Source organism: Melozone crissalis, unplaced genomic scaffold (genome assembly GCF_028551555.1).
Source record: "Melozone crissalis strain CALT ecotype California unplaced genomic scaffold, PUWL_Pcris_2 ptg000017l_1, whole genome shotgun sequence".
In the NCBI taxonomy this organism is placed as follows: domain Eukaryota; kingdom Metazoa; phylum Chordata; class Aves; order Passeriformes; family Passerellidae; genus Melozone; species Melozone crissalis.
In genome coordinates, this window is record NW_026535795.1 from 3,349,946 (window position 1) to 3,377,175 (window position 27,230).

Sequence of the window (27,230 nt, forward strand, 5' to 3'; positions counted from 1 at the left end):
ATGAACACGGACACGGCCATGAACACGGACAGAGGGATGGACACGGACATCGGGACGGACACAGACATGGACACGACCATGAACACGGACAGAGGGATGGACACGCACGCGGGCGCTGCTGCCCCGGCCCCCGGAGCACCGGAACTGTGTTGTGGCGGCCGCGGTGCCGGGCGGAGCGGCGCGGGCGCGCGGCCGGAAGGCGGCGGGCGCTGCACAACGCGGAAGTGCCGGTGCGGGCCGGGGCGATGGCGGCGCCCGGCGGCCGCGGGGGCCCGGGCTGGGGGGTCCCGGTCCCGCCCAGGGCCGTCCCGGCCCCGGCCCTCTGAGCGCTGCCGCTCACGGCCCTCTGACGGGTCTGCGCCCCGACCCTGTGAGGGGCGGCCGCCGCGTCTGCCGCGGGCCCCGGGCCGGGCTCGGGCCCGGCGGGGCGGGGGGCCATGGCCACCCGGCGTCTCACGGACGCGTTCTTGTTGTTGCGGAACAACGCGGTGCAGAGCCGGCAGCTGCTGGCCGAGCAAGTGAGTAGTTTCGGCTCCTCCAGCCCTCTGAATTCACGTAGCATGGCTGCTGCGGTGAGTCTCCTCCCTTCATCCTTCTGTACTCGCCGCGCCCCGCGCTGCCGGGCCGGGCCCTGCCCCTGTCCCCTGAACCCTCTCCTCAAACCCACCCCTCCCTCCCTCCTTCCCCGACCTTCCTCCCTCTGCCCGGCCCTCCCCACCCCGGTGGTTCCTGTTTTCCCGCTCCTTCACGTTAAAGGAATAGAAGAGATCTGTGTGTGCTGCTCGCTCCGTGTGTAATAAATCAGTTTCTGTTCTGGCAGCCTCGTGCTGGCATTGGCAGGAGGGGTTTGAGGCCTCCTCACCTCCAAAAAGAAATAAATTCATACAGCAGAACTCTTCTATTTGCCTCACTGTGGGCACTGTTAAATACACTGGTGTAGTTTAGTCCCATTGCTTAAATTTCTCCATAAGTTGCTCTGATGTTCATTGCCCTTTATTTATCCCTAAATACAAATAATACTCAATCACATCTGGGAGAAGGGGGATTCTAGAGTCTAGTGTAACTCCTCTTTACAGAAACTACAGAAGCGACTGCTTCAGAGGAGTTTCTGTAACTTTTTCTGGGTTTTCAGCTAGTCAGGCTGTGATGGGCTGCTTGGCAGCTCAGCTCTGCTCAGGTTTTCACACTTTCTGTTTAAACTCATCATTCATTTGTCACAGCCACCAGTAAATATCTGCTGGCAGTCTCATCACTCTAAATAGCTTTACATTGATGATTTTTGTTGGGAAAAGCAGTGCTTCCTGCTGCTGCCAATGGTCTTTGTTCATTGCTAACTGTATTACACCTATGTCTAAGAAGCTGTGGATTAAATTGCATTTGCAGAACAGGAAATGTCAACAGTAATTTGTATTTTTCATGTACACTTTGACTCTGCATTTAGTCCTTGTTCATTTTTTAATGTCACTTCTGTAGATCCTTGGGTTTTTTTAAATATCACCTAGAAAAAGTGAATTCTATTTTAAAAATATCACCTAGAAAAAGATTCCAAAATATTTTGAACTCACTTCTCCTAAGCAATGAAACTGCACTTTACTCAGCAGGCAGTGCAATAACATTGAGCACCTGCATCAAATATTTATTTGCAGTGTTTGTTAACATCAATTGAAGGTTTGGCTGGGCTGCTCACTGCAGTGGGGCTCTCAGTGACTGGGAGCTGTCCCTGTGTGCATTCCTGGCCATGTGGCATCTCAGAGTCCCCCAGGTGATGTCTCAGCAGAGGTGTGCAGGTGCTGTGAGCTGTTTGTCTCACGTGCTTTGGTGCTGCTGCTGTGTTTCCCTGGCTGCTGTCCCCAGGCAGAGCTGCTCTGTGCCACCAGGCCAGGGGGCAAATTCCAGCCCACAGCACCTCAGCTTCCCTGAACTCATCTCCAGCTTTCCCCTTGAGGAACCCTTTGGTGTGAGAGTTCTGTCAGGAATTTCATTCCTAAACTCAATCAAAGCAGCATCTTTAGCAATGGAGTCCTGTTCCAAAAGCTTGGGCAATCTCCTAAGAGATCAGCTGCTGCTGCTTTGTTAAACCACAAGGATTCTGTCCAGTTTTAGGTCTGACTTTGTTAATCTTGGAGTGAAATATCCTTTTGCTCACAGAGACTGGTGAGCAGAAGGTGCAGATTCATGTCCTGGTGTATTTTTTCAGTTCCCTGCAGGGTTAATGTTCCCTGGAAGCAGAGCAGAGCTCAAGTGTGTACAGAAGTGACTGAACATTTGCTTCTGCCTTTTGTCCTTTGCTGTCTTTGATCCTGTGAGAACTGGGGTGCTTGTCAATAAATGTCAATAAATGTACAAAAACTCCTCAATAAATGTACAATCACAACCAAAGGCAGTGGATGCTGAGTGCTGCACTCAGACTGCCCTTGCTGTCATTCTTCTCTGGGTTCTATTGCAGCTTTTCTGCCTGACATTTCAGCCTTTAGAAACTTCACTGTGCAATTACTTTGTAGAACAAACCAAGCTCTGCACTTATCTGTTACGTTCTTGTTGTTTACCAAGGAACTGAAATGTTTTTTTTAAAGTTGGTGTATTAAGCAAAATGCTGACTTAAAATGCTATATCATGATGTATTTATTGATTAACCATGTCTTAAAAGCCAGTTTGTTTGTTCTTGGTAAACCATCATGCTTTAAAAATAAATCAGTATTTTCTCAACTGACCATGCCCTATATCTGTCCTATGTCTCTTTTTTCCCTTTTATCTTTTGCTGTCTCTAACTGGATGGGGCTGATGGCATCCACAAATCACTTCAGGAGCTGGATGAGGTATTGTTTTCACATTTTATTCTGCCATGGTGCATCAAAGCTAAAATACTCTTTCTTTATTCTGCTGGTTTATAGAATTTCATTGTATAGGATGAAGAGTCTTTGCATAGAGAAATCAGGCATTTTGTGATGTTATATTATAAATAGATTAATGTATGAACCAATCTGACTTATTGTGGGCCTGTGGGGTAGAGTGATTTTGCACAGTGAAGCCATTAACTATTCTTCATGCTGTGCATAAATTATGCAAACTTTATTGATCAGGAATAAGGTCAGGGATAAAGAAATGGCTTTCAAGAAAGAGTTGCTCAGGAAGGAAGGGGGATTGTTTTTTAAAAAGGGATGGGGTAGGGAACCACAAAACTTTCCAGGCCTGATAAAGGAAAATTACAAATTTGGGAGAAAGTAGGGAAATGTTTGTATGAAAGCCTTGCCAAGTAATTAGTTAATGTTATAAGAGGTATCATTGATGATCATCTGCAGCACTGCCTTGGCTATTTGTGTTTAGCACAATTTAATTATCACTAAGTAATTTAACCATTTGAGATGCATGTCAGTTTGCAAGAGTGTTTGGTCTTCAGAATAACATTGTTTGAGAACAAGCAATTATAATTAATGTTTTTTCTGAGATTTTCCCAAATGCATTTTTCAAACTTGCCAGGCCCAATATGAACTGTGCTGCAACATTGGCTGTGAATTGTTAGATAGAATAGATATGATAGAAATTATAGAAATGCACCAACATGAGAGTTACTCAAATTCTCACTGCAATACCAGCTTTCCTCCTGGGAAATTTGCTAAGAATTTATTCTAGGAGTAACTCTGAGCTTTCAGATGCTGCACAAGACGGAGGGTGTGGGTCATTAGCACAGAGAGCCAAAGCAGGGACAGATGTTTGACCACATCTCTGAGGTCCATTTCTATGGGAAGGCACAGATGCCCCTTTGTGGTGCTCGGGGGTTGGTTGGGGTGTAATTAACCCAGCTAATTGCTGTCTGTTTGCCTGTGCAGCTGGCTGATGACCGCATGGCCCTGGTGTCAGGGATCAGCCTGGACCCCGAGGCCGCCATCGGCGTCACCAAGCGCCTCCCGCCCAAGTGGGTGGATGGGGCAGACGAGGTGGGTGTGAGCCCTGGTGTCCCATGCTCGGCTGTTTTTGATGGCCTGGAAAGGCTCGGGATGGCCCTGGGACAGCCCGCGCTCCAAAGGGCGAAAAGAGTCTTCAGGTTTTTTCTCGGTCTTCAGTGTTTATTAGTTTTTATCTACAAGATTTTCTCTCGGCCCGACAGAGCACAGCACGTCGGCCATGAGCACACTGAGAGCCCTCGGGGCGGTCACTTATCTTTATACCCAAAACTACGTATAAGATATTTACCTATTTTCCCCAATGCTTTTCACCCTTATTGACAAGTGCACTTTTAGTAAGAACCAATCCCAAAGTGCCACCACCACCACACAGATGGAGGCCAAGAAAAAGAAGAAGAAGGACAGGACAAGCCCTAATTCCTCCATCTTGTTTCTCTAGAACCCCCCTGTACCGAAATTCTAAAACCTGTGTTTCGCACTATAATTAACCCATCCCTTCACCATTTATCCCAGTGAGATCCTCCCATCCTCACACAGGTGTCGTCTCCCGTGCAGGATCACAGCCCAGCCACCAGACACTTCTGGCAACATTCCAGGACCTCCGAGCCCCCCAAGGGTTGTCTCGGTGACTCTGCACATCAGGGCTGATGTGCTGAGATCTCACACCCTGGCACATCCAGCTGGACCTGCCATGGGGGGATTTGTTACTGTCATTCACATTCTGTCCGTTTCCTAGCACAAATAGCTTTGAAAGAAAGATTCAAATAAAAATTTTAGTTTAAATTTTTGTTTGAAGCTGGTCCAGTTGAATAAACCCTAAAATGGCAGAGGTGAGCAGTTCAGTGTTTGAAAACAGGAAATGTTAGTGTTTCCTAGCAGGAGAATTTTTCTGCCTCTTCAATCTATGTGCCTTGCAAGTTTTGGAAGTATTTGGACAAATGCAAGGGAATGATTCTGGAAGCATCTAATTAAAAACTTTTTCCATTATTTGGAGTGTGAAGCTATTCTTGACTTTCAGAAAATCCTTTTTTTTTAAATGCACACTCAGAACACACGTTGGCTCATCAGTTTGTGTGGACAGAGCCCATTGTGTAGAAAGATGCTTAGTCTCCTTTTCCAGCATAATCATCCTTACAGATTTATTTTTAATTACTTGGTTGAAAGCATGGCATTTAACTTCTGCTGTTGGGTTGAGGCTATTCAATTTCTGACAGAGTTAGAGGTGTGACCTGAATTTCCATTTATATTTTGGAAGTTGGCTAAATCTTCTAGCTGTGATGCTGTATAATTATAAAAATATTATTCTAACTTAATGAAGCACATTTGAAAGCAGTAGTCTTGTCTAAGATTAATGAGTAGGTGTAAAAGAGTACCACACTCAAAGTCTATTAAGAGTATCAGTTTCTTAGTCAGCTTTTTATGTGGCTTTTAATAATATTTGATTTGCCTTTTATGTTACAGATTTCTCTCAATGATTTTTGTCTAACATTTGTCAGAACCTTTTCCCCTGAAGCATTAATTAATTCCCTTTCTTCCTGTTGGGCTTTCTGTTTTAGATTCAGTATGATATTGCCAGGGTTAAACAGAAAATGAAAGAATTAGCCAGTCTTCATGATAAACATCTAAACAGACCCACACTGGATGACAGCAGTGAAGAGGAACGGGCAATAGAAATCACAACCCAGGAGATCACACAGGTACAGAGGGCTTTGGGTCCTACACCTCCAGTCTGGCACATCTTCAATGCTTTAGGATGAGGCAGTGGTTTGCTCTGAGCAAAGGATTTATTTTGTGATCAGTGTTGGAGTGAGCCAGAAGTCCTGGGCTCTGCTCTGAACTTCCCAACAAGTCACTTCAACCTCCCTGTTCTTTCCCTTGCCTGTTTGATTTTCTACTTGGAACAGGATTGGGAGATTATCAAATCAAATTTACAATTATCTCAGAGAAATCTGTATCTGCAGATGTCTATTCTGAGGCTTGCAGTCCAGCTAATTATAATGAAGCAAATGTCTTTGGTCAGAGGGAGTTGTGGTACTCTGCTGCCTTGTTAGCTCAAAGTTATTTGTCCATTTATGTTCTGTTTCCATTTCTTTTTAAACATTGCACGGGGCAAATTAAAAAATTACTTTTAAAAATGTAGAAATCAAAATATTAGGGTTCAAAGTGCTGTTTGCAGTGTGTGCTGCTGTATGATTTTCACTGATGAAGTTGTTCTCTCAGTTATTCCACAGGTGTCAGAGGGCAGTGCAGGTGCTGCAGAGCAGGTCACGCACCTGCACAGAGCAAGAAGCACGAGTTCTCAGGAATGTGGTGTCTTCCTTAGCACAGGCCCTGCAGGACCTCTCCACCAACTTTAGGCATGCACAGTCTGACTATCTCAAACGTAAGCATTAGAGGGGAACAGCAATGCACGGGCCCCTTTGTGGGCAGCACTCACTGAGCTGTGCTTCTTGTCTTGGCTGGGGAAACTGAAGCACAGAAGGGTTAAATGATGCACACAGGACTAACTGGAGTTGGAATTGCAGAGTTTGTGTTTCACAGCTCATGTTCAAACTGCTTTGTTCTGCTTCTTTTTCTAGTTGCTGAAGAAGAAATGTCATAGTTGAGCATATCAACAAAACCAGATTTCATCTAGCCACAATTTTAATGCATTTTGCTTCTCAGATTGTGGATTGCAGAGCTGCATGTGTTACACTGGTGAAGCAGCCACTGGTGTTCAGCCATAGCACCTGCTGCAGATGGCAGGCTGTGCTAGATAAAGCTTAAGAGATAGTCTGTGATAAATTAAAATTCTGCATCCATAAACAGACTGGAAGTGGAATATTTTCTGTTTAGAAGTAAAATTTTGTTCTATTCTCTTTTAAGCTGAGACAGATTTTTTAAATCTTGAAAGAAATGCACAAAAACTCTATTTTTAAATTTAACATTGATATTTCTTCCTGTGATATAAATGGCACAAGTGGAACTGAAGATTACAGTTCAGACAAGGATTGTTCCCAAGAGAATTTGTTACAAAATAGCCTGCAGTGATCACACTTTAAAGTTCTTAACCTTCCTAAATTTTTTAACTTCATGGAACATAACAACTTAAAAAACACTGATTTAATCAGTCTTACAAGTCTGGTTGAATTTGTTGTGCTTTTCTTAAATAGTAAGCCTGACAGTTAAAATTTAAATATTGTGATTTATGTAATTTACTACCGAGATTTTCTTTTTTGTGCTTTTCTGTCTGGTGCTTCAGACCTTACCCTGGTTATAGTGTGCTCAAATATTATGCTCTAACATAGTTTGTCTTTTACAGGTATGAAGAATAGAGAAGAAAGGTCCAAACACTTCTTTGACACCTCAGTCCCACTGATGGATGATGGGGAGGATGATACACTTTATGATAGAGTAAGTTAAGATGTTTTTACACAAATTCAATATTCATTGCATTTTCTCTTCTCAGATTGTAAATATCTGAGTTATGAAATCTTTTTATGCTTTTAATTATTTCCATGTCATTAATATTAGTTCAGCATGTAAATCTTCTGTTTCAACAGGGTTTTACAGATGACCAGCTGGCATTGGTGGAGCAGAACACGCTGATGGTGGAAGAGAGGGAGCGAGAAATCCGTCAGATTGTGCAGTCAATCTCTGATCTCAACGAGATATTTAGGGACCTGGGAGCAATGATAGTAGAACAGGTACATGGACAGCACAGTGTTAGTGAGAAATGGGACTTTCCATGTAGTCTGAAGGTTCCAGACTCACTTTTCCTAATTTGCTTCTTCATGCTCAGGTTTCCTCTGCTTGAAATCTGCCACAGGTTGAGTTAATGAAAATAAATGAATAGAAATTCAACTCGTATTGTGGGTTAGACTAAAAACCAGAAAACACAGAAAGCCAGAGTTCACTTGGTTATTTCTCCCAGAGATCAGTTTCTGTTGAGTTTGTCAGCCAAAAGCAGCTGGTGTGGAATGAAGATGATTGTAAGGGATGTGATGTGAGATGGTGACAGAGCTGCTATTAGGAACTGAGCAAGGAATTTGCTTAGTGAAGTCCCAGCTAGTTCTGTAAAAATTCATTGTTTACATAGCTCATGAACTGTTTGCTGTGAGTGTTGTTAATTACTCTGCTGCTTATGATAACATTTGCTTTATGAAGCTCGTTTAGGTTCAATTTGGTGCTTGTTTTCTCCATTTTATTTAGGGAACAGTTCTAGATAGAATTGACTATAATATTGAACAGTCATGTATGAAAACTGAAGAGGGTCTAAAACAACTGCATAAGGTAAGCTGATGGAATACTTCAGCCATTTTGCATGTCTAACAAGCTTTTCTAATTACAGCTGTACTGTAAGAGGAGCTTCCCATGTAACTTCTGTTAATGTCATGCTTGGTGCCTCGAGTTGATTTCTTCAAAGACTTTCTGGGCATCCAACCAATGTGCTTTGATATTTATATTGCTGACCTGGTGGGACCTATCTGCAATTCCTTCTCTCTTTGAAAAGCCAGGCACTTGGGAATAGGGCTGATTATTGGGTTCCTCACTGCAGACTTTAGTTTGAAAACATTATCTCAATCATGTGAGCAGAAAGAATAATTATTAATGTTTTCTCTTACCATCTGACACTTGTTAGATCCAACCTCTTGCTTTAATGTGAAGTTTTGCTATGAACACCTGAAAAGGTTTATAAAGATTTATCTCAGCAGATCAGAGTTCTGTGGTCATTTTGTTTTAGTTTTATTTTGAAGGCTTCTTAATTAAAAACAAAATAGAAGCTTTGTTTTGTTTAGCTTCTATTAATAGAATTTAATTTGGCTTTTGGAGAATTTCCTCTATGTTGTATCCTATTAATTCCCCTGCAAAAAGGAAGGATGAGAAAATATGGTTAGAAGAAAGAAGGAATGAAGCAGAAAACTTGAGAACCAACTCAAAAATCAAACTTTCAGTTCTAATTGAAATTAAATGAAAATGCACAGCTGACCAGGTACAACAAATGTGCCTGTTAAAAAACAAATTTTGCTGTGAATTTTAATGTCCTTCAGACATGATACAGGAATCTTATCTCTGCAAACTGAGTCTTTAACATGGGTGGATGTGACTTCAGTGTGCATTTACCTTCCCTGGAGCTTCTGGTAGATCAGTTACTGTGTGGGAATTGCCTGCAGTATACATTACACTTACACTAAACAGGAGTCTGTACCTCAGCCTTGCAGAAATGTAATTATTAACTCTTTCCTCTCTGTTTTACAGGCAGAGCAATATCAAAAGAAGAATCGGAAGATGCTCGTTATTTTAATTTTGTTTGTTATAGTAATTGTCCTTATTGTTGTTCTTATTGGTGTAAAGTCACACTAGGTTTCGCTTCATTTTCTCATTTTTGGAGTTTCTGTGAACTTTTTTCCCAATGTGAATGGATGGACCTGCACTCCAGAAAGCTGCCTTTGAATGTACGAGCCCTTGTGGTGCCACGTCTGTGCAATGTTCCTGTAGAATTCTTCAAAGTACAAGTTTGGTGGTCTGTGAGGTGTTTGTAAGGGTTACATGGAAAATGTCAGGAAATTTGATGCTCCCACACAAAAAAATTCGGTGCTCTATGCAGAGGTATTTTGAAACACAGTACTTAAGAATAATTAAACATTGAAGTTTACCAGTGACTACAGTAATTAGTGTGTTACTGTGAACAAAAATGTGTTGTCTTCTATATTCTTATGTCATAATTGTTACAGACTTCAAATTTAAACCATGTTACTGATTCAATAGGACTGGATGTCAAAAATTGATCTTAATGGAAAATTTGTTGAGACAGAAAATTGTTTGATTGAATGCCCATTCTTCCAGACTCAAAAACTCCAAAGAACTGGATAGGCAGCTAAAAAGGAAAGCTTTTAGCAATCAGAACATAATCCAACCCCTGTGATCTTAATTTAGATACTGCACCATTACTAAGAATCAGTGGTACTTGATCTTGTAAATAACAAGATGTAATCACTGGCATAATTTAACATGCTTAGTTAATTAAAAAATTTTCTGAGCCTGAGTAATCATGGGAATGATTTTCCTTCATTGGGATGATCATATTTTTTTTCATGCATTATTTTTTTTTAGTTAAAGTACAAACATTACATTAAAGCAGGGTAGTTAAGCTGAAAAAATGGAGTAGAAACCCAAAAAGAGAATCTCTCTGGCCTGCTGCAGTGGGTCTTGGATGTTTCAAACTGTAGCTGCTGTATAAATTGTTTATTTTACAATGCATTTGTCCATATGGGTTATGTTTTTGTATAAGAAGTGGCTTCACTACAGTAGATATTACATCCATTTTCCCTGACAGAAAATTCTCTTTCAAATGTCTTCCTGGGAGAGGACATGTTTGTGGTCTTTTACTGACCATGAGAGGTGTCATGCAAGTGACATGTTACAAGGCCTTCAGTGGAGAGTTTGGGGTTTTCTCTGCTTTTTTCAGTGGAGAACTTTGCTGCAGGCCATACAACAGAAATTAAGGCACCATAGAAGTAATAGAATACTCTTAATTTAATTCAGGCCTGAAGTGATGTGCAATTGTAGAGGCCTTGTCTTAATATTTTTAATATTGCTTTTTATTTTTTTTAAATATGTTTGGTTGTTTTTTTATTTCCCCAAAGGGACTGTAACTTCCTTCATTTTCTGGCTGATCCAAGTGCTCCCCACAGACCTGCAGAGCTGCTCTGCTCAAGCCCCAGCAGTGCAGGTTCACAACACTATGTGATACTGAAGTTGCAACTCTTGCCTGCCCTGAGTTCTTTGTGCTAAAGAGGACTTGAGACATGGCTTTAAACTGACCATTTTCAGGGATGGACCTGAAAGCAAAGACTGCAAAAACATGAAAGCCTTGGCTTTTTTGTGGGGCTGATGGAAAACTTTGTACCACTCTTGTTACCTCTAGAGAAAGGGGATGTTGAACCACCAAAACTGCCAGTTCAAACTCTTCATGGATTTCATGAAGTAAATGGGTGAAAGGAAGAATGAGGCTTGTGTTGGGTGTGCAGCTCCCCTGTTCTGGTGATAGATCTTTCAATGATCGTGAGTGAAACTACTGTCCCTCGTGCTGGCTGCATCACTTGGTGTGAGGCAGCAAATGGCTATAATTTAATATACTGTATTTGCAACTTTCTCTCTAACTGAGATCGTGTTATTTATTTCTGTCTTGACCGGTGCTTTTGACATTTTATCATGGCAGATGGTTTCAAAGAAGTAATAAAACACTTCCAACCTAATTGGGCAATTATTTTTTTTTTTATTTAAATTATAAACTGAAACATACTTTTGTGATGTTAACATGTTTCTGTTCTTCATAATAAATGAAAGTGGCAGTGATGTGAAATATCTTTTTTTTAAAAAAGTAACTTTCTGTAGCACAATGTCATTTGCATTGTCAAGAGTTATTTCCCATGAGTTATGCCCGCTGTCTACCTATTTTCTACCCAAATTCTGTATGAGGAAATGCATTTTTGATGAGGTTAAATTTAGATGTCAAGTGTTCTATGTAACTTGAGCTGGAATTTATTGAAGCTTGATTCTATTAAGGAAGGACAGGCTGGATTCTGTATAATTGCTGGTGTGTGGCTTGTCCTGAGTCAGTGTGATTAACTGTCAGCAGGTCAGCCCAACCTGATGCTGTGCTCTGTGCGAGTCTCCCCACAAAGGGATCTGTCTGTGCCTTTGGCAGTGAAAGCCCAGAAAAGCCACAGCAGCTGCTGCTCCTCAGGTGTTCAGGAGCTGCCTGAGCCTCCTGCCCTCGCTTCTGCCCAGCCCTGGCAATCTCTGTGTGCTGCTGCAGCCAGAGCTGGGACCCTCTCTCAGCCTGGGGCTGCTTCATGGGTGCTGGATTCTTCTCAGCCTGGTTGGAAGCTCAGATTCCTTACAAAACAACAGTATTGCTAAAGCAACTCCCAAGGATTTGTGTCCTCACCTGGTGGGAATGGCCTGTAAGCTGTTGCTAGTACACAGTTTCTCCATTAAAATGCATGTGAGTGTGCAAAAAATGAGCTGCAACTTGGTAACAGAAATTAATTACATGCCAAAAGGACAGTATTGAAAGCACTGTAATAGCCAATTTATTTTTACTGCAAGTTTTCTCTAGAAACTGAAAAGTAATGTGGAAGAATTGGTTTTTCTCTTGCTGATTTTTGGAATGTGCTAAAAATTGGATATTATCCTTAATGCTGTGTTCACTGCCTAGATTGCATTGATTTAAGGTTTGCTTTTATGAACCACAACACAAAGGAGTCTTAACTCTTGCTTAGCTGTTTGGAAACTGCTTTTGGTACAGCCTTGCAAAACTTAAGTTCTTAGATAGGTTACAATGAAACTGATTTTGTTAGAAAAAAATATGCTTACTATTTAAAAAACCCAAACCAAACAGCCACCTTAAACAAAACTCATTAAAACAGCGAATTCATTATAATTTTGCATATTGATTACAATGGATCATATAAGTTATATTTTACTGGCTTAATTCCATGAATACTTGTAGAGGATCAATAACTGGAAGACAGGTCCTTGCTGCAGCTTCTGCTGAAGCTCAGACAAATAAAAGTAGTTGCAGCTGCTGGTGGTGGGACGTTCACAGGGAGTTTCTGTAGATAAAATTGATTTCCTCAGTCCATTCCCTTCACGAGGACCCTCCTCTGCTGCTCTTAACTGCAACAAAGGATTGTGGGTTAGGTGAGTGTTTCCTATGTTTAATTTGCTTTTCAGATGCTGTGGATTCAGGGAATGGGTTGGTTTTGGACTCTCAGAGCAGCAGAACAGCAGAGTTTGAGCTCAATGATTGGGAGCTTACTGCCTGGAGGAATCTTTGGAATGTCTCAATCTGAAGTAATTGCTGTGTGTCCTCTCACTCCCACGCTGATCTTATGTGTTGGCACACCAGTGGACCCTGAGCAATGTATTTTCTGTGGCTCGGGGAAGAGACTGGTTAAAGCTGGAGTCTGTGTATTGAGTTACTCTCCCATCTGTGAGGATGCACCACCGACCTCTGCAACAGATGTTCCTACAACTTTTATTTTCAATAAAGTTTCTGCAATGTCCCTTCAAAGGCCTTACTCTAGGGAATTTTTTCTTCTGGAATTCAGCCTGGGTTTGGGGTTTTTTTGTTTTTCTTTTAGGTGTATTTCCATTATATGCATCAGAATTCACTTTTCCCGCGTAGGTGGAAGATTGCACAGACCTTTCCCAGCTTTCCTGGCTGCAGATCAATGAGCATCGGCTTCCCCATGGAACGGTCAGAGCACCAAACCTGTCTGAGCCCCAGGAGCGTTCGGACCTCGCTCCCAGGGACAGGCTGGGACTGTCGGGGTGTCTGTGCAGGGGAGGAGCTGGAATCGATGATCTCTGTCCTTCCCAATCAGCATATTCTGTAACCAAATATTAATAGGAGGCGCTTGGCAACTACTAAAAGATCAGAATAATCATTTTATTCTACTCCAACCCACCATGTACTGTGGAAAGGCACTCGGAAAGCCCTGTTGGCTCAGCGGTGTGCCCGGAACCTGCCCGGGCCGTGCCCGGCGCTGCCGCGACACCGGCGCGTCCCCGCCCCGCGGAGCCGGGGCCGGGCCCGGGGCGGGGCGGCGCGGCCGGGCCGGGCAGGAAGATGGCGAACGTGCAGCTGGAGTTCCAGGCCAGCGCGGGCGAGGCGGACCCGCAGAGCCGCCCGCTGCTCGTGCTGGGGCAGCTGCACAACCTGCACCGCCTGCCCTGGGCGCAGCTGCGGGGGAAGCTGCAGCCGCGGGTCACCGAGGAGGTGAGGCCGCGCCGCGGGTCCGCGCCCCCTCAGAACCCGGCAGCGCCCGCGGGGCTCCCGCGCCGCGTGTCCGCCCGGCCCAGCGGCCTCGCGGGGGCTGCGCGGCCCCGGCCCCGAGCGCCGCTGTGCCCCGGGCACCCCCCGGGCCGGGCCGGGCCGAGCCTGTTGCTGCGGCGGGGCCGCCCGGGCAGCCGCTCCCGCAGCCCTTGTGCCCACCCCGGCGGGGAAAGGCGCTGTGCCCTCTCTGAGGGATCAGGGGGCGGCTGCAGTGAGCGCTGGGAGCCCCCTCCCCGCCCGCCGCCACTGCGGTGGGAGTGCGGACCTGTTTGTTTAGTGGCGGTGATGGCTTATGGTAGAATGATAAACGTTTTGCATTGCGGCTTTTAGGTCGCTAGATGTTTGGCAGGGGTTTTTATACAGGGCTCCCCAGTGTCTTAAGACAATATTTACCCTTCTTGGTTTTATTTGTTTTTAATTAAATTGCTATGTGAAATAATAATTCGGAGCTAGTAAATCATTCCTCGTATTTATCACTAGGAAAACTGTCTCAAGTTAAGAAAGCTCTGAACCAGCCTGTGCACTAAACAGTGTGGTTTCAGATTGTAATTCATACGGCTTAAAGCAGATGCTTGTAATGGAAAGTACGTTTATATTTCCTGGTTAATGAACAGGTTTGTCAAATTTCCTGTTTCTCTTCACTCCAGAGCTTGTTGTGCACAATTTCTTTGTTTCCAGCACCTAAACCCCTGTCATTAAAAAGTGCCTAAATCCAGCAGGAGTGAGGTGGGAAGGAAAGTCTGGCTCAGTTCTTTGTCTCTAAATGCTTCTTTTCTCCCCAGATCTGGCAGTCTGCCCTGAGCACGCTGAACCCCAACCCCACGGACAGCTGTCCCCTGTACCTGAACTATGCCACGGTGGCCGCGCTGCCGTCCCGGGTCAGCCGGCACAACAGCCCGTCCGCCGCGCAGTTCGTCACCCGCCTGGTCAGGAACTGCCTGCCCGGCGGCGTCCACAGATGCATTGTTGTAAGTGCCTCTTGAAATGCTGCTGGTGAAACGTCTGGCGAGTGGTTTCTCGACTTTTCCGGGTTGTAGCTGTCTCCAAGGAGACTGGAGGTTGACAAGTTTGACTGATATAATTGCACTGACATGAGTGGTTTTGCACTGGCATGTAGGCAAGACCTGACTGTAATGGCTTGTGCATGCTCAAGCACATTAGGAGGAGGAAATTAAGGCTGGATTTGTATGGAACATCTTCAGCCAGGAATGCCCATGCAAAATGAACTATTAGTGGCTTTTTTCAAGCTAGGATTTGGGATGTCAGCACATGCTTCAGGAGTGGAGGGTGTTATGTCTGTATCACAGAACCCATGAGAGGTGCCTTGCTTGTGTTGTTCAGTGAGTTTCAAAAGTCTTGATCCAAATAATGCTCCAATGTGAGTCCTTTGCCCCCTCTAGCTCTTGGACTTCTTTGGTCATCTTCTATGCAAGCCCGATGAATTTATTTGTTTCTGTGGGTTCTGCAATTAATATCAGATTTGTGAGTTGTTGAAGACTCATACAGTCAGTGTCAATGACAAAATTTAGTAGTACCCTTCACTTGGAAAACTTATTTGGAAGAGTAATAACTCTACGTAACTTTTACCCTTTGAAAATGTTTAATTGAAGCTGCTTTCCATTGGTAATTTCTATAATGAACTTCTGAAAAATAATCTACCGGTTAATAAACTTCTGGGTTAATACTGGCCACATTCTCATACAATTTCTGCCTTCACATTCTCATATAATTACTGTCACTTTCACTTTTGTTTTGAGCACATTTTGGTGATTCCTGTGCCGTTTTTGGTCCTGATCTGTAGGCTAACCTGTGTTAATTGCACTGGTATAATTACAGCAGTCCAGCTCCCTTAGAAGGATGAACTAATTGCAGCAGTGTAACTCATTCCATACGGAAAATGAACTGGACCAGTTCACTGGGTGGCTTTCACACTGCCTCTGTCCATGCAGAACAGAGAATGAGCTTCTCTTGGGCAGTGTTATTTCCCACCCAGCTCCTTTTCCCCTCTTCCCCAGTAAGAGCCCAGATCCTGTCAGTGCAGCCTTGGTGACGTGTTTGCTGCTGTTGCAGATGGTGTGTGAGCGCTCCGAGGTCTTCGCCTCCGCCTGTGCCCTGGCCAGGGCCTTCCCCCTGTTCACACATCGCTCCAGCGCCTCCAGACGCACAGAGAAGAAAACTGTGACCGTGGAATTCTTCCTGGTTGGCCAAAACAACGGACCAATGGAGGTGACAACACTCAAAGTAAGATTTTGGGGGTTTTCCGTCACCTTTTCCTTCAGTTTGTTGCATGTGCAAGCACATCTGTCTCCAGCTGCCTCTGGATAGGTGTTGTACAATTATCTTAGCTCAGGGTTCCTTGGAGCTGATCAGTTCACAGCATCTATGAGTGGAAATACTGAACAGATTATTGCAGCAGATGCTGAGGATGTTACTCAGAATTTACATTTCAGGGTGGAAATCACCAAACAAACAGCACAGAGAAAATGTCTCCTCTCTCAAGTGTATCACAGATGCAGACTCTGGTTTTAGCCTTTAATGTTACACTGCTTTTGGTGTGTGGGCTCTCACTTTTATCTACCCAGGCAAAAGCTGTGTGTGGCTGTGCAGGTGAATATCAGACTGAAGTCACTAAAAGTCACTTAACAAGGATCACACATGGCCTTTGCTATTTCTGTCTGATGTACCTCTTTGGCTGAGTTTTTCTGGCAAAACTGTGGCCAGAAACAAGACCCTAAGAAACAAAACAGCTTGGAGATGAGCTGTACATGACAGTGAAATATGTCCAAATCATCTTTCAATGGCAGCAAATCAAAAACTGTTTCCCTTGTTTGACTGTTACAGAGAGGAAATTCCACATCAGGTAACTGTTGGCATGCCAGGTCATTCCTCTTCGAGATCCATAAACTTAAAAGCTCTTCCAAGGTTTGCAGTTAATCTTTAGGGAACTCCCTGTTCAGTGCTCCAGGTTCTGTGCTTTGGTACAGATGGATACTTCCTTAGCTGATCAGTCAGTGAGGTTACAGAAATCCCTTAAAAGTTTTGGCAATGGATTTGACAAAGGGTATGGTGTTGCTGCATTTGAAATTCACAGAATTACAGCTTTAGGGGTTTGGTTTTTTTCAGTGTCTTTTCCTCTGTGCTTGGTCTTTACTCTGTGAACTGATCTGGCCCCAGAAAATGGTGCCAGCCCAGTTTTCAGCAAGGTGGCAGAGACAGGCGTGCTGAGAGTACAACTCTTGATCACTCCATTTTTCCATGCCCCAAATCAGAAAAAGCATAGCTGGTGTCAAAAATAGTTCCTTCAGATAGGTAGATTCCAAACCACTTGGGTTATTTTTAACTTAAAAACAAAGCTGCAATTATTTCTGCCTCGCATTTTTCCCCTTGATGTCAATGCCAAAAATATTACTGGCTTCCTCTTAGCTGAGTTTGCACCCCTTAAATTCAGCCAGCACCAGACAGCTAATGCAGAGCATGGAAGAGGCATGTGGTAAGACATTTTTATCTAAACCTCTCCCTTGGCATGTTGTATTTTACACCTAGTGCATTGTACAGGGTATTTTATGGTGAGGACTAGCAGGGATTGTCAGAGCTTTGCAAGATTAAAGGCTGCCATTATCCAGGTTCTCTGGAGCACTCTGGAAACACGAACACAGGCACAGCTTATTTCTGGAAGTCATGCTGCTCCCCTGGGGCTTGGCCTTGGGGTTAGAGCACCTCCTTTTACCTGCCTGGTCCTAACAGGGAATCACTCCAGACAGAGCTTGGCTCCTGAGGAGGTCCTTGCCCCTTCAGGGACAGTAAAGCAATCAGAAGTAATTGCAGGGAATTGGGCACCTTTCCAAAGCAAGCCAAGGTTTAGGAGTGTGCTGGGATCCAAATGTATGGAGTCCATAGGCTGGTCTGGCCAAGCCAAACTTCAGATAGCTCAGCATGAGTGAGTGAGTGTCCAACACCTCAGACTCCTGTGAAACCCATCTTGACTCACCCTTGTGCTGTGTGTGGTCCTCAGTGTAGCGTGGCTACTGGAAAGCTTGCACAAAGTTTCCTTCCCCCAGGTCTTGGGGCTTCAAGTTGTTAGTTCATGGGAGTTAAAAGTTGAAGCTTGGTGTCTGGTGTCTTCATGGTCCTTCTGGCAGGAGGATCCTTCTGTAAGGAAACAGCCTTGGCTGTTTGACCATTTTGATTCTGTCCACTCTTGCTTAGATAAGTTTTTGCTCAGTCCAGTGAGGGACAGTCCATTTTGCCACGGAAATCAGGGAACAGTGCATGTTTTACACAAACATGGAATATTCCAGTTTCCCCATGGGTCTGCCATATAAAATGTCTCACACAGTAATCTTTATTTCCTTCAGCCACTCTGCTGCCCTGTACAAACTCTGCAGTTTCCCATGTTGCAGATTACACAATCTCTACAGATTTCCAACCCCAGCAGCCCATAAGCTCATTGTGGCTTCCTGAATTAGCTGCCTCTTATCTTTCTTTCCTCCATTTCACATTGCCTTCTTGATGTCCCTTTGGTAATGGAGAAAGATACTAATTTTGCAACACCAGTTTGCTCAGCAGAAGAATACAGTTGCTTAGAAATTAAAGCACATCGTAAAATAAGCTGGACACATACAAAAATAATGGTCAGCCTGCCTGTGGTGGTGGCAGTTAAGCATTAACATGCTCCAGAGGAGGCACAGATGTGGTGCTGGCTGCAGGGGGATGAATGCCAAGCTGTGCCAAGGCCCAGCCCCTCTCAGTGACCTCCCTTGTGTTTCAGTGCCTGGCCAGTGCCACCGAGGGCGTCCGGCTGGCCGCGCGCATCGTGGACACGCCGTGCAGCGAGATGAACACTGACACCTTCCTGGAGGTTGGTCGTGCCCCTGATGAGGGATAATTGCTAATTGGAGCTCCACACTGCTGTAATCAAGCCCTGCTGTCTCTCAGTGCAAGCTGTGTGTTAGTTGGGGGAAGAAAATCCAGCCGGGGGTGCTCAGGCTCTGCCTTTGGCCTTTCACATTTTCTAGAACTGTGCAGAGTTGGAAGGAAGCAGAGTTTACAGCTTGGAGTAGGGCACTGGGAAGCTGAAAAAATGAGTTCCTCATTTGGTCACAGCACTGGATTCTTGTCTTAACCTGATGGTGACCAGAGTTGCTGAAATATGGGACAGCTGACAGATTTCCAAATGAGTTTTATCATAAGGATCTGGAAAGCTGTTGAGAATGAAATTATTCCTGTCCTATTACATCATGATCCAATAGAGTGAACAGTTGTCCTTTACCTCAGAAGATTTCTTTTACTGGCAGTGTCTAAAGGTCAAATTTATATTTCATGCCATAGTAAGTCAAGGATGTGTCAGTGGAGTTGGGCCATTGGAAAAGCAACACCACTCCCAAAATTGTGGATGTTTGTATGTGTATGCATGCAAAATCACAAAAACCCCTTAACTGGGTACCCATTTGTGTGGAAAGGCACAAATGTGTCCTGATGATTGACTGACAATGTCCTTTTTTCTGAATTATTAAGGAAATAAAAAAAGTTGGCAAGGATCTTGGGATTACTCCTACTATTATCCGAGATGAGGAGCTGAAGGAGAGAGGCTTTGGAGGTACTTATTGAGTTTTATACTTTTTTCTTAGCAGATGACTGGAATGTTTTGCCATTGTGATGTTTGATTTGCACATTTTTTAAACTGTTTTATTGCCTGTAGTATTCCAAAAAAATACCCACAGGGGCTCCCTGCAGTCTTTGTTCCCCACAGGTTAAATTCTCTGTTTTCAGGTATCTATGGAGTTGGAAAGGCAGCTCTGCATCCTCCAGCCCTGGCAGTTCTCAGCCACACTCCAGATGGTGCCACACAGACCATTGCCTGGGTGGGCAAAGGTATTGTGTATGACACTGGAGGACTCAGCATCAAGGGGAAGGTACAGAAACCCTGTTCTGCTGCTGCCTTTGCTTACACTGCTGTTTTCTGATGGAAGCAGTTCAGATAATGTCTGTAGGAAACAAAAGTACCTTTTTATTGAGTTAAATGCTTGCTCTGTTGTCGTCCATATGGATACAAGCTATCAGGGGAGAAGACCAAATGGGATTCAAGGACCGCTGCAGAACAATTCAATAGCAACATGATATTTTGCCCTTTAAATATTGCCTGCTGAAAGGCAGAAAGTAGGAACAAAGATGTTTCATTTCTGGTTTCAAAGATAGAAGCAAAACCCATTGGAGTAGGCCTTAAAAGTGTGAAACTTGTAAACAATGGTTTTTAACAGTTTAGCAGCCCAGGTTTAGTTTTTTTCACTTCCAAGACCACCAATAAGCAGAGGCACATGTTCCTTATTTGTGTTGATGACAGCTGAGCACTGTCAGAACCAGAGTCTCAGAAGCATCAGAAACACTGGTTCTAGCAGGCATTACTGTGAAATTCTCTTTCAAAGACAAAAAAAAATCTGTGGTTCTGTTTAAACAGACTACTATGCCTGGAATGAAGAGAGACTGTGGTGGAGCAGCTGCTATTTTGGGTGCCTTCAAAGCCACTGTAAAGCAAGTAAGTAAAATGTGTTAATTGATATCATGTATCCCAGCCCTGCCAAGGAGCTTGGATGTATTCCCAGAGCCAGAGGCCTGTCTAATCCTGAAGTTCTGACCTGCCACTGCTCTTAGTGAGCTTGAGCCACTCTGCTCTTTCTGCTATTTCAGGAAAATATTTCACATCTTTACTGGGATCTTGAGAATTGTGAGAAATTCCTTGAGTGCTGATTTTTTTATTTTAAGGGTCTTCCTTGAATTTCAGAGTTTGTTCTGCAGACTGAGTGGTTTCTGGTTCCTTGAATCAGGTCTATACTTCAGTTATCCAGTGCTGATTTTGTTTAAGCTGTGGGATTTGGGGCAGCTGTTGTCACCTTAGCAAAGAAGGGGATGAGTGACTCTGGGATGTGAAGTCTTTCTATATTCCAGGTCCTGTGCCAGGTCTAATATTAACCTAGTGGGTAAATAGCAGCTCTGGTGTCATCAGGAGCTGCTTGTTGGTTTGCTTCTGTGGTCAGAAAGTAGTGGGGGAGCTGAGAAGAAGCCAGGTATTGAAATATAAGGAATTACAAATATTCCTTTTGCACTTTAACAATGCAAGCTGGGGAAAAGTGGCTGCTGCCAATAAAACTCTGCCCTCTCCACAAATCCAGTGATTGAGTCTTGCTGACAGAGCAGCTATTGCCTCCAAGGAGTATCCAAAGTTCAAAAAATATTTACTGCTGCAGATTAATGCATAGATCTGATGGATGCTTTGTCCAGGGCTGATCAGTGCCAAATTCCCATTTCTCAATAGTCTAGCTCTGTGCCTTGGCCCTAACAGCATGTTTGATGTGGAAAGATCGTAAACTTCACAGTTATCTGCTGAGAATTAAAATTGAAAACAGATTTGTGAGCTGCATCTCAGGCAGAATAACGACCTTGCACAACCAAATCCTTCAGAAAGTTCTGTCAGAGGTCTGCAAGGGACAGGAGCTGGGATGTAGAGCTTTGGGATAGCCGTGGCTGGGGGACATCCTTTCAGTCCTTATTTCCAGAGCAGTTTTGTGTGTGGTTGCCTGCCCTGAGAGAAGCTCCATTCACAGTCACAGGAGATGTGAGCACCAGTGATCTGTCAGTTCATACACAATTACTGCAGCAGGGAATAAACTGCCAGAGATGTGTTTGGACTGACTGAGCCTGGAGAAATCTTTGTATGGAGAAACAAAGGAATGAACTCAGTGCCTCATTTTACAGTCTCGTGTGAGAAGACCTGTAAATGACATCCCTGCAGAAAATATGTTCAGAGAGGCACTGGGAAGAATTTGTTGTTACTGTTTCAAGTCTTTTTTTTTAAATGCTTTTAAGAATCAAAGAAAGGGGGAACAGGTTTCACTGAGCTGTGCTTTGTCACAGAGACTGAAGTGGGAAATGTGTGTTGGATAGAAAGCTCAGTGGGAAGAGGGGCAGAGGTTATTTTCCATCTTCATAAAATATCTGCCTGCATGCTGTTCAGCAGTTATACAACCTGATTTTAAAAGGCTTTGGATGGCAAAATTAAACAAGTGATTTTTCCTAGAAAGATGCATTTCCTCCATTGTGAGCTTTCCAACACAAGGGAGAAGAGAAAAAGATTGACTTCAATTTTTGATTTCTTTATTGTTATCATGATCCTGCATGTTAGCATAGTGAGTCCTGCTTTTGAGGAGCTGCAGGCAGAATGAGCTTCAGGAAAAGGCAGCTGATACTGGAAATAGATTTTCACTTTTTGACAGTAGATTAACGACATGTCTCTCTTGGAGGAGGAAAATGCAGTGCAGTGCAGTGAGTGAATAGTTGGGTCATGGAGGGAAGGTCCATCTCCAGCAGTGCTGTTTGCCCAGCTGGGCTAGAAACTGGGATTACTTTCTGGCCTGTTATTTTGAAAGGTTTTGATTGATGCCTTTGCCCTTTAGACTTCAGAACATGAGCTGATTCAGCAAGCCCTGATTTCTTCAGCCACAGACTTTTATCAAGAGATTAAGAGCCAGGTTTTCCCCCAGAATTTGGTGTTGTTAAGGAGGAACAATGTTTTCATTTGTTAAATGCTGCTGACTCCCTGTCTGTTCCTAGAATCCCTCCACACAATACAACTGCTGTATAAATAACAGAATCATCATCCATTTTAAAATACCATCCATAAGCACTTGACTTTAAACCAAAATTAAAACATTATGAGATAAACTAGAAAAGAGGAGGCTAAGGAAAAAAAAAAAAAACAAACACAACAAAACAGGTTAAAAATGCTCTGTGCCTCCCAGCAAGAATGGCACATTTTAAAAAACCCAACTGACACCCACCCACCAAAAACCCCACCAGAATTCCTTTGAAAATTGTAGCATTGCTGTCAAGGAGTTTTAACCCCTCACTGATTTCAGTCCCAATAAATCAGCTTGATGTGAATCAAAGCCTTTTCTCCCCTCTGGCTGTTACAGGGGTTTAAGGACAATCTTCATGCTGTTTTTTGTCTGGCTGAGAATGCAGTGGGACCGCGTGCAACGAGACCTGATGACATTCATGTTCTTTACTCTGGAAAGTAAGATTGTGTCTATCCCTTTCTCATAAACAGAACAGAAATCAATCATTTTTCTGTTAATCTGAGAGCCATGCAGATTGGGAAGCTGTCTATAAATCAGCTTCCCTAAATATTGATAATTGCATTTCACACATCCATAGTAGTGAGTTTTAAGTGTGCTTAGATTTCCTGTGGGGTGTGTAGAGATATATCAAAATACATGGATATCATGAGCTGCACTTCCCTTAAAGCACTCAGAATTTAGGTGGTTTTTGTAGTAGAGCCAGTTTTCTTTGTCCATCTGCAGCTGCACTGTGGCAGCAAAGAGAGCCCACCAATGGATCAGAATCTGTTTTAAGAACAGATATTACTTCTTTGGCAGTGATTTGTAGAATCCCAGCCTCACACAGGCCCAACAAGTGAAGCACATGAGGTCTGAGGCTGCTGTCTGAGGTGTTCCAGCCCAGCCAGGTGAGTCCTGACATGGCCTCTCTTCCTCCCAGAACTGTGGAAATCAATAACACTGATGCAGAGGGGCGCCTGATCCTGGCTGATGGAGTCGCTTACGCCTGCAAGGACCTTGGGGCTGACATCATTCTGGATATGGCCACTCTCACTGGAGCTCAGGTACAGCTCTCCACATGCATAACTCAGCTTCTCTTCTCTTCTTCATGCAACTTTTCTGCTTTTGCATACTTAAATTGAAAGTGGTGTTCTGATGACAGCAGCAGCTGATACAAGCAGGCCAGTACTTAATGTTTGCAGTTCAATTTATAATTACCAGAACTGGTTTGTTAGTAGTGATCAGGATTTTCTTGTCTATGAAATGGCTTCCATTTCAAGTCATACACAGAATGGTACACAGCTACAAATTTACACCATTATTTTCTAGCACCTGTTCTGTTTCCTACAAGGTTATATTGATGAGCAGTGGTGGAAGGTGACTTCTTCCTGATTTTGTCCTTTACCTCACCAGGGAATTGCTACAGGAAAATACCATGCTGCTGTCCTTACCAATAATGAAGAGTGGGAAAAGGCTTGTGTTAAAGCTGGCAGGAACTGTGGAGACTTGGTCCATCCTCTGGTGTACTGCCCTGAGCTCCACTTCAGTGAATTTACCTCTGCTGTAGCTGATATGAAGAACTCTGTAGCAGTAAGATCTTCCTCTATTACATAAACATATGTGTTTTGTAGACAGGAGAGGAATTGAGCAGGGCCACTCTGCTGCTGGGGACTAAGTCAAGGATTTACAGTAAAGTTGGTTTGTAACTGTTCTGGGGCCATTCGTTAAGCTTTATATGAAACTTGTGTATCTGTCTTTCCTCTAGGCAGAATGAACCATTTACATTTTCTCTGCTGGTGAGACCAACTCTGTTTTTATCGCCCCCACAGGACAGAGACAACACCCCCAGCTCCTGTGCTGGGCTCTTCATTGCCTCCCACATCGGCTTCGACTGGCCGGGGGTGTGGGTGCACATCGACATCGCTGCTCCCGTGCACGCCGTGAGTGTCCTGCCCTGATGGGGAACAGCTGGGAACAGCTGGGGAACACAGCTGGGAATCACACACACCTGGGGGAACACAGCTGGGGAACACAGCTGGGAATTATACACACCTGGGGGAACACAGCTGGGGAAACACCTGGGGAACACAGCTGGGAACAGCTGGGGAACACAGCTGGGAATCACACACACCTGGGGGAACACAGCTGGGAACAGCTGGGGAACACAGCTGGGAATCAAACACACCTGGGGGAACAGCTGGGAACTGACCTGGGGAACAGAGCTGGGGGAACAGCTGGGGAACACACCTGGGGAACACAGCTGGGAATCAAACACACCTGGGGAAACACAGCTGGGAATCAAACAGACCTAGGGGAATACACCTGGGAAAAGCACCTGGGGAACACAGCTGGGAATCACACCTAGTGGAAGCCCACCTTGGGAAACACAGCTGCTGCTGCCTGTGTTGGGTCCATCCAGCTCAGAGGGACAGAAATAGGTGGAGAAGGGTGCTTTAGAAAAGCACTGGCTCTTCTCTCTTCTGAGTTTCTTGGTTTGGTAGTTTTATCTGTTCGTATTTTTCATTTTGGTTTTAAGATATTTTAACAGCCACTTTAATCAGTGACATCTTTATCATTGTGAGCATTGACAACTTGCCTGGTCTCTGTTCATGGCAGTAATCCCAGCCTTCCATTTTCAACCATGTTGTTTTAAGATGATTGACCAGAATTGATCATCCTTCCAAAAATATGTTCCCTTTGGTGGAACTTGTGTATATTATTTTTTTTCCCTAAAAACCAAGCCAATTCACTCCACTTGCTTCATTTTTTTTTAACCCAGTTTATTCAGCTCATATTCCAAATCCAGGCTCAGGCTGGGTGGGAGATCCCCTGCCCTGAACAATGCTGGCCTCCCTCCACCCACAAGTGAGTGGGAGCTCTGTTCCCATGTGTTGGTTTAATCCAGCTGGGACAGATTCCAGGGGTGGTGAGGATCCAGCAGCACAGACAGGGGCTGGCAGTGGCTGCTGACCACCACAGCTCTCCTTGCATCAGCAGCCAAATTACAGCTAACCCAGCTCCTCCAAGTGTGAACTGTGTGGTTCTGGTTTTGTTCCAGGGTGAACGAGCTACTGGCTATGGCGTGGCTTTGTTGCTGTCCCTGTTTGGAGGGGCCTCTGAGGACCCTCTGCTGAACCTGGTGTCCCCCCTGGGCTGCAATGGGGACTGTCCCCCTGAGGACATGGAGAGGGACTCCAAGAGACGGCGCCTGGTTTGACACAGCCCCGGCCCTGGGCTTACCTCACTTTGCACTGATCTGCTCTCAAGCAATGAAATGTCACACGTCAGAAATTCCCTTTTTTTTTTTTTTTTATTATCATTATAAGATTTATTACTTGTTTCTGATAAAAACAGCCTGATGTATTGTTTAGTTTGATTTTTTTTTAAATTATTGGTGCACACAGTTGCTGAACAATATCAGTGGTGCAGAGTCCAGGCTCAACTAACTGTATCAGGAAGAGGCCACGTCCTCCTCCGAGCTCCTCACAAAACCTAACTAAGTGCATTAATGCATGAGAAGCTCTCTCTAGTCTGAAGAAGCAACTGCAGCTATTGCTTACAAAGCCTTCTGAATTATTATATGTGAGGTTTTATCAGACATTTCTGCAGGCAGGCCCCATTGCATCTCAGAACACAGGACAAGGAAAAAAACTCTGTAGACTTGGCTTATTCAGAGACAGTTTAGCTTAGCAGCAAAGGAGATGTAATGAGAAAAGGCCTATAGGTGCTGTTTCTGCATGTTTTAATGTTCTTCTGACCAGTAAAATCAGCAAGAAGGGTTCAGAACATATGTCTATGTAATTGTTTCACATACAAATTACAGAATGTATTCATGTTAAATGAGGAAAACAATAGAGGGACTGTGATTGAGTAAAATCAGTTTACAAAGCAGAGTGGCTTCTTGCCACTTAATAAATTTATTATTATTAAAGAAGCTTACATATCCCATGTGGTGTTTTGTGGTGTTATTTACATTTCTGAGAACACTGAGTGCTCCAAAACTTTGTGTACAACATCATCACCCTGCTCACATTCCTTTTCCCAGCACTCAGAGCTGAGAGAGGAACAGCCTGCAGCAAGTGCTTTGGGGCAGTCCTGCAGAACTTTCTGATTCCCCTCGTTTGACTCAGTCAGGGTGCTCAGTGTGAGTTTCTGTACAGCCACAGGGACACCCATAGGAAGTGACTGGTTCCAGTTGATGTCATGGCAGTGACAGGGCTGGGAACAGAGCCCCAGTCCTGTCCTGGGCTCCAGAGCAGCCTCTGGAAGCATTTCCAGCATTTCCAGCAGCTCAGTGATGAGAAATCCCCCCTGCGCCCCTTGGCTGCTCTGCAGATCAAGCTGAGCTGTGAGGGATTGTCCCTTCCCCTGCTGGGATCTCTGGGGTTGGGTTTAGCTGAGTTCCAACACTGAGGGACACCAAGAGCCTTTTTGATAAAAGACTTCTTGGAAAGCTTAATGCAGAAGGGAGAAGGAATGTGTTCCATTCTGATTGTGTTCCTGTTTGATAGACAAAATGTGACTTAAAAAAAGACCTGCAAGCCCAGAACTTCCTTACTTGCTGTATTTGTTTCTCCCTTGCTGTTCTGGCTCCCTGGTCCACCGGGGTTTTAAGAAATTTGTATCTGAATGAGTTCTGCCCTTGGTAATTCTTAACACTTGGTGTGAAGCACTCCCTGGTACCAGAAACTGCCATGGGAAAGGTGTTGATGAAATTATTTTTATTACAGACTCAGCATTGAAGCAAATAGCAACATGTTCTAATTTCAGTGCTCAGATCATCTTCAATCTCCATCTATTAGAAGAATTCTTCAAATTAATCAAGTCTCATTTTGAAATGTGGTGTTTTGCCAGATTTTTACATAAAAAGTGGCCTGTGGCTTTGTGGCACAA

At 44.1% G+C, this 27,230-nt stretch overlaps 2 protein-coding genes across 3 annotated transcripts; both read left to right on the forward strand.

Moving 5' to 3' along the window:
• Window positions 1-403: 403 nt before the first annotated feature.
• STX16 (syntaxin 16) lies at window positions 404-11,247 on the forward strand. Of its 2 annotated transcripts, XM_054274673.1 has the most exons (9): window positions 404-572; window positions 2,805-2,816; window positions 3,828-3,935; window positions 5,459-5,599; window positions 6,123-6,285; window positions 7,204-7,295; window positions 7,445-7,588; window positions 8,094-8,174; window positions 9,141-11,247. In XM_054274673.1, the coding sequence occupies exons 1-9, from the start codon at window positions 438-440 to the stop codon at window positions 9,243-9,245; spliced, it is 981 nt and encodes a 326-aa protein (XP_054130648.1). In that variant the 5' UTR covers window positions 404-437; the 3' UTR covers window positions 9,246-11,247. The 2 variants fall into 2 exon arrangements, with proteins under 2 accessions (XP_054130648.1, XP_054130649.1); XM_054274674.1 differs by lacking the exon at window positions 2,805-2,816 and having other exon boundaries at window positions 404-518.
• A 2,249-nt stretch (window positions 11,248-13,496) lies between these two features.
• Window positions 13,497-26,285, forward strand: NPEPL1 (aminopeptidase like 1). The gene is made up of 12 exons (XM_054274739.1): window positions 13,497-13,671; window positions 14,511-14,696; window positions 15,799-15,969; window positions 18,497-18,586; window positions 19,243-19,324; window positions 19,498-19,640; window positions 20,183-20,260; window positions 22,695-22,795; window positions 23,278-23,401; window positions 23,751-23,927; window positions 24,167-24,277; window positions 25,396-26,285. The coding sequence occupies exons 1-12, from the start codon at window positions 13,522-13,524 to the stop codon at window positions 25,552-25,554; spliced, it is 1,572 nt and encodes a 523-aa protein (XP_054130714.1). The 5' UTR covers window positions 13,497-13,521; the 3' UTR covers window positions 25,555-26,285.
• Window positions 26,286-27,230: the final 945 nt, after the last annotated feature.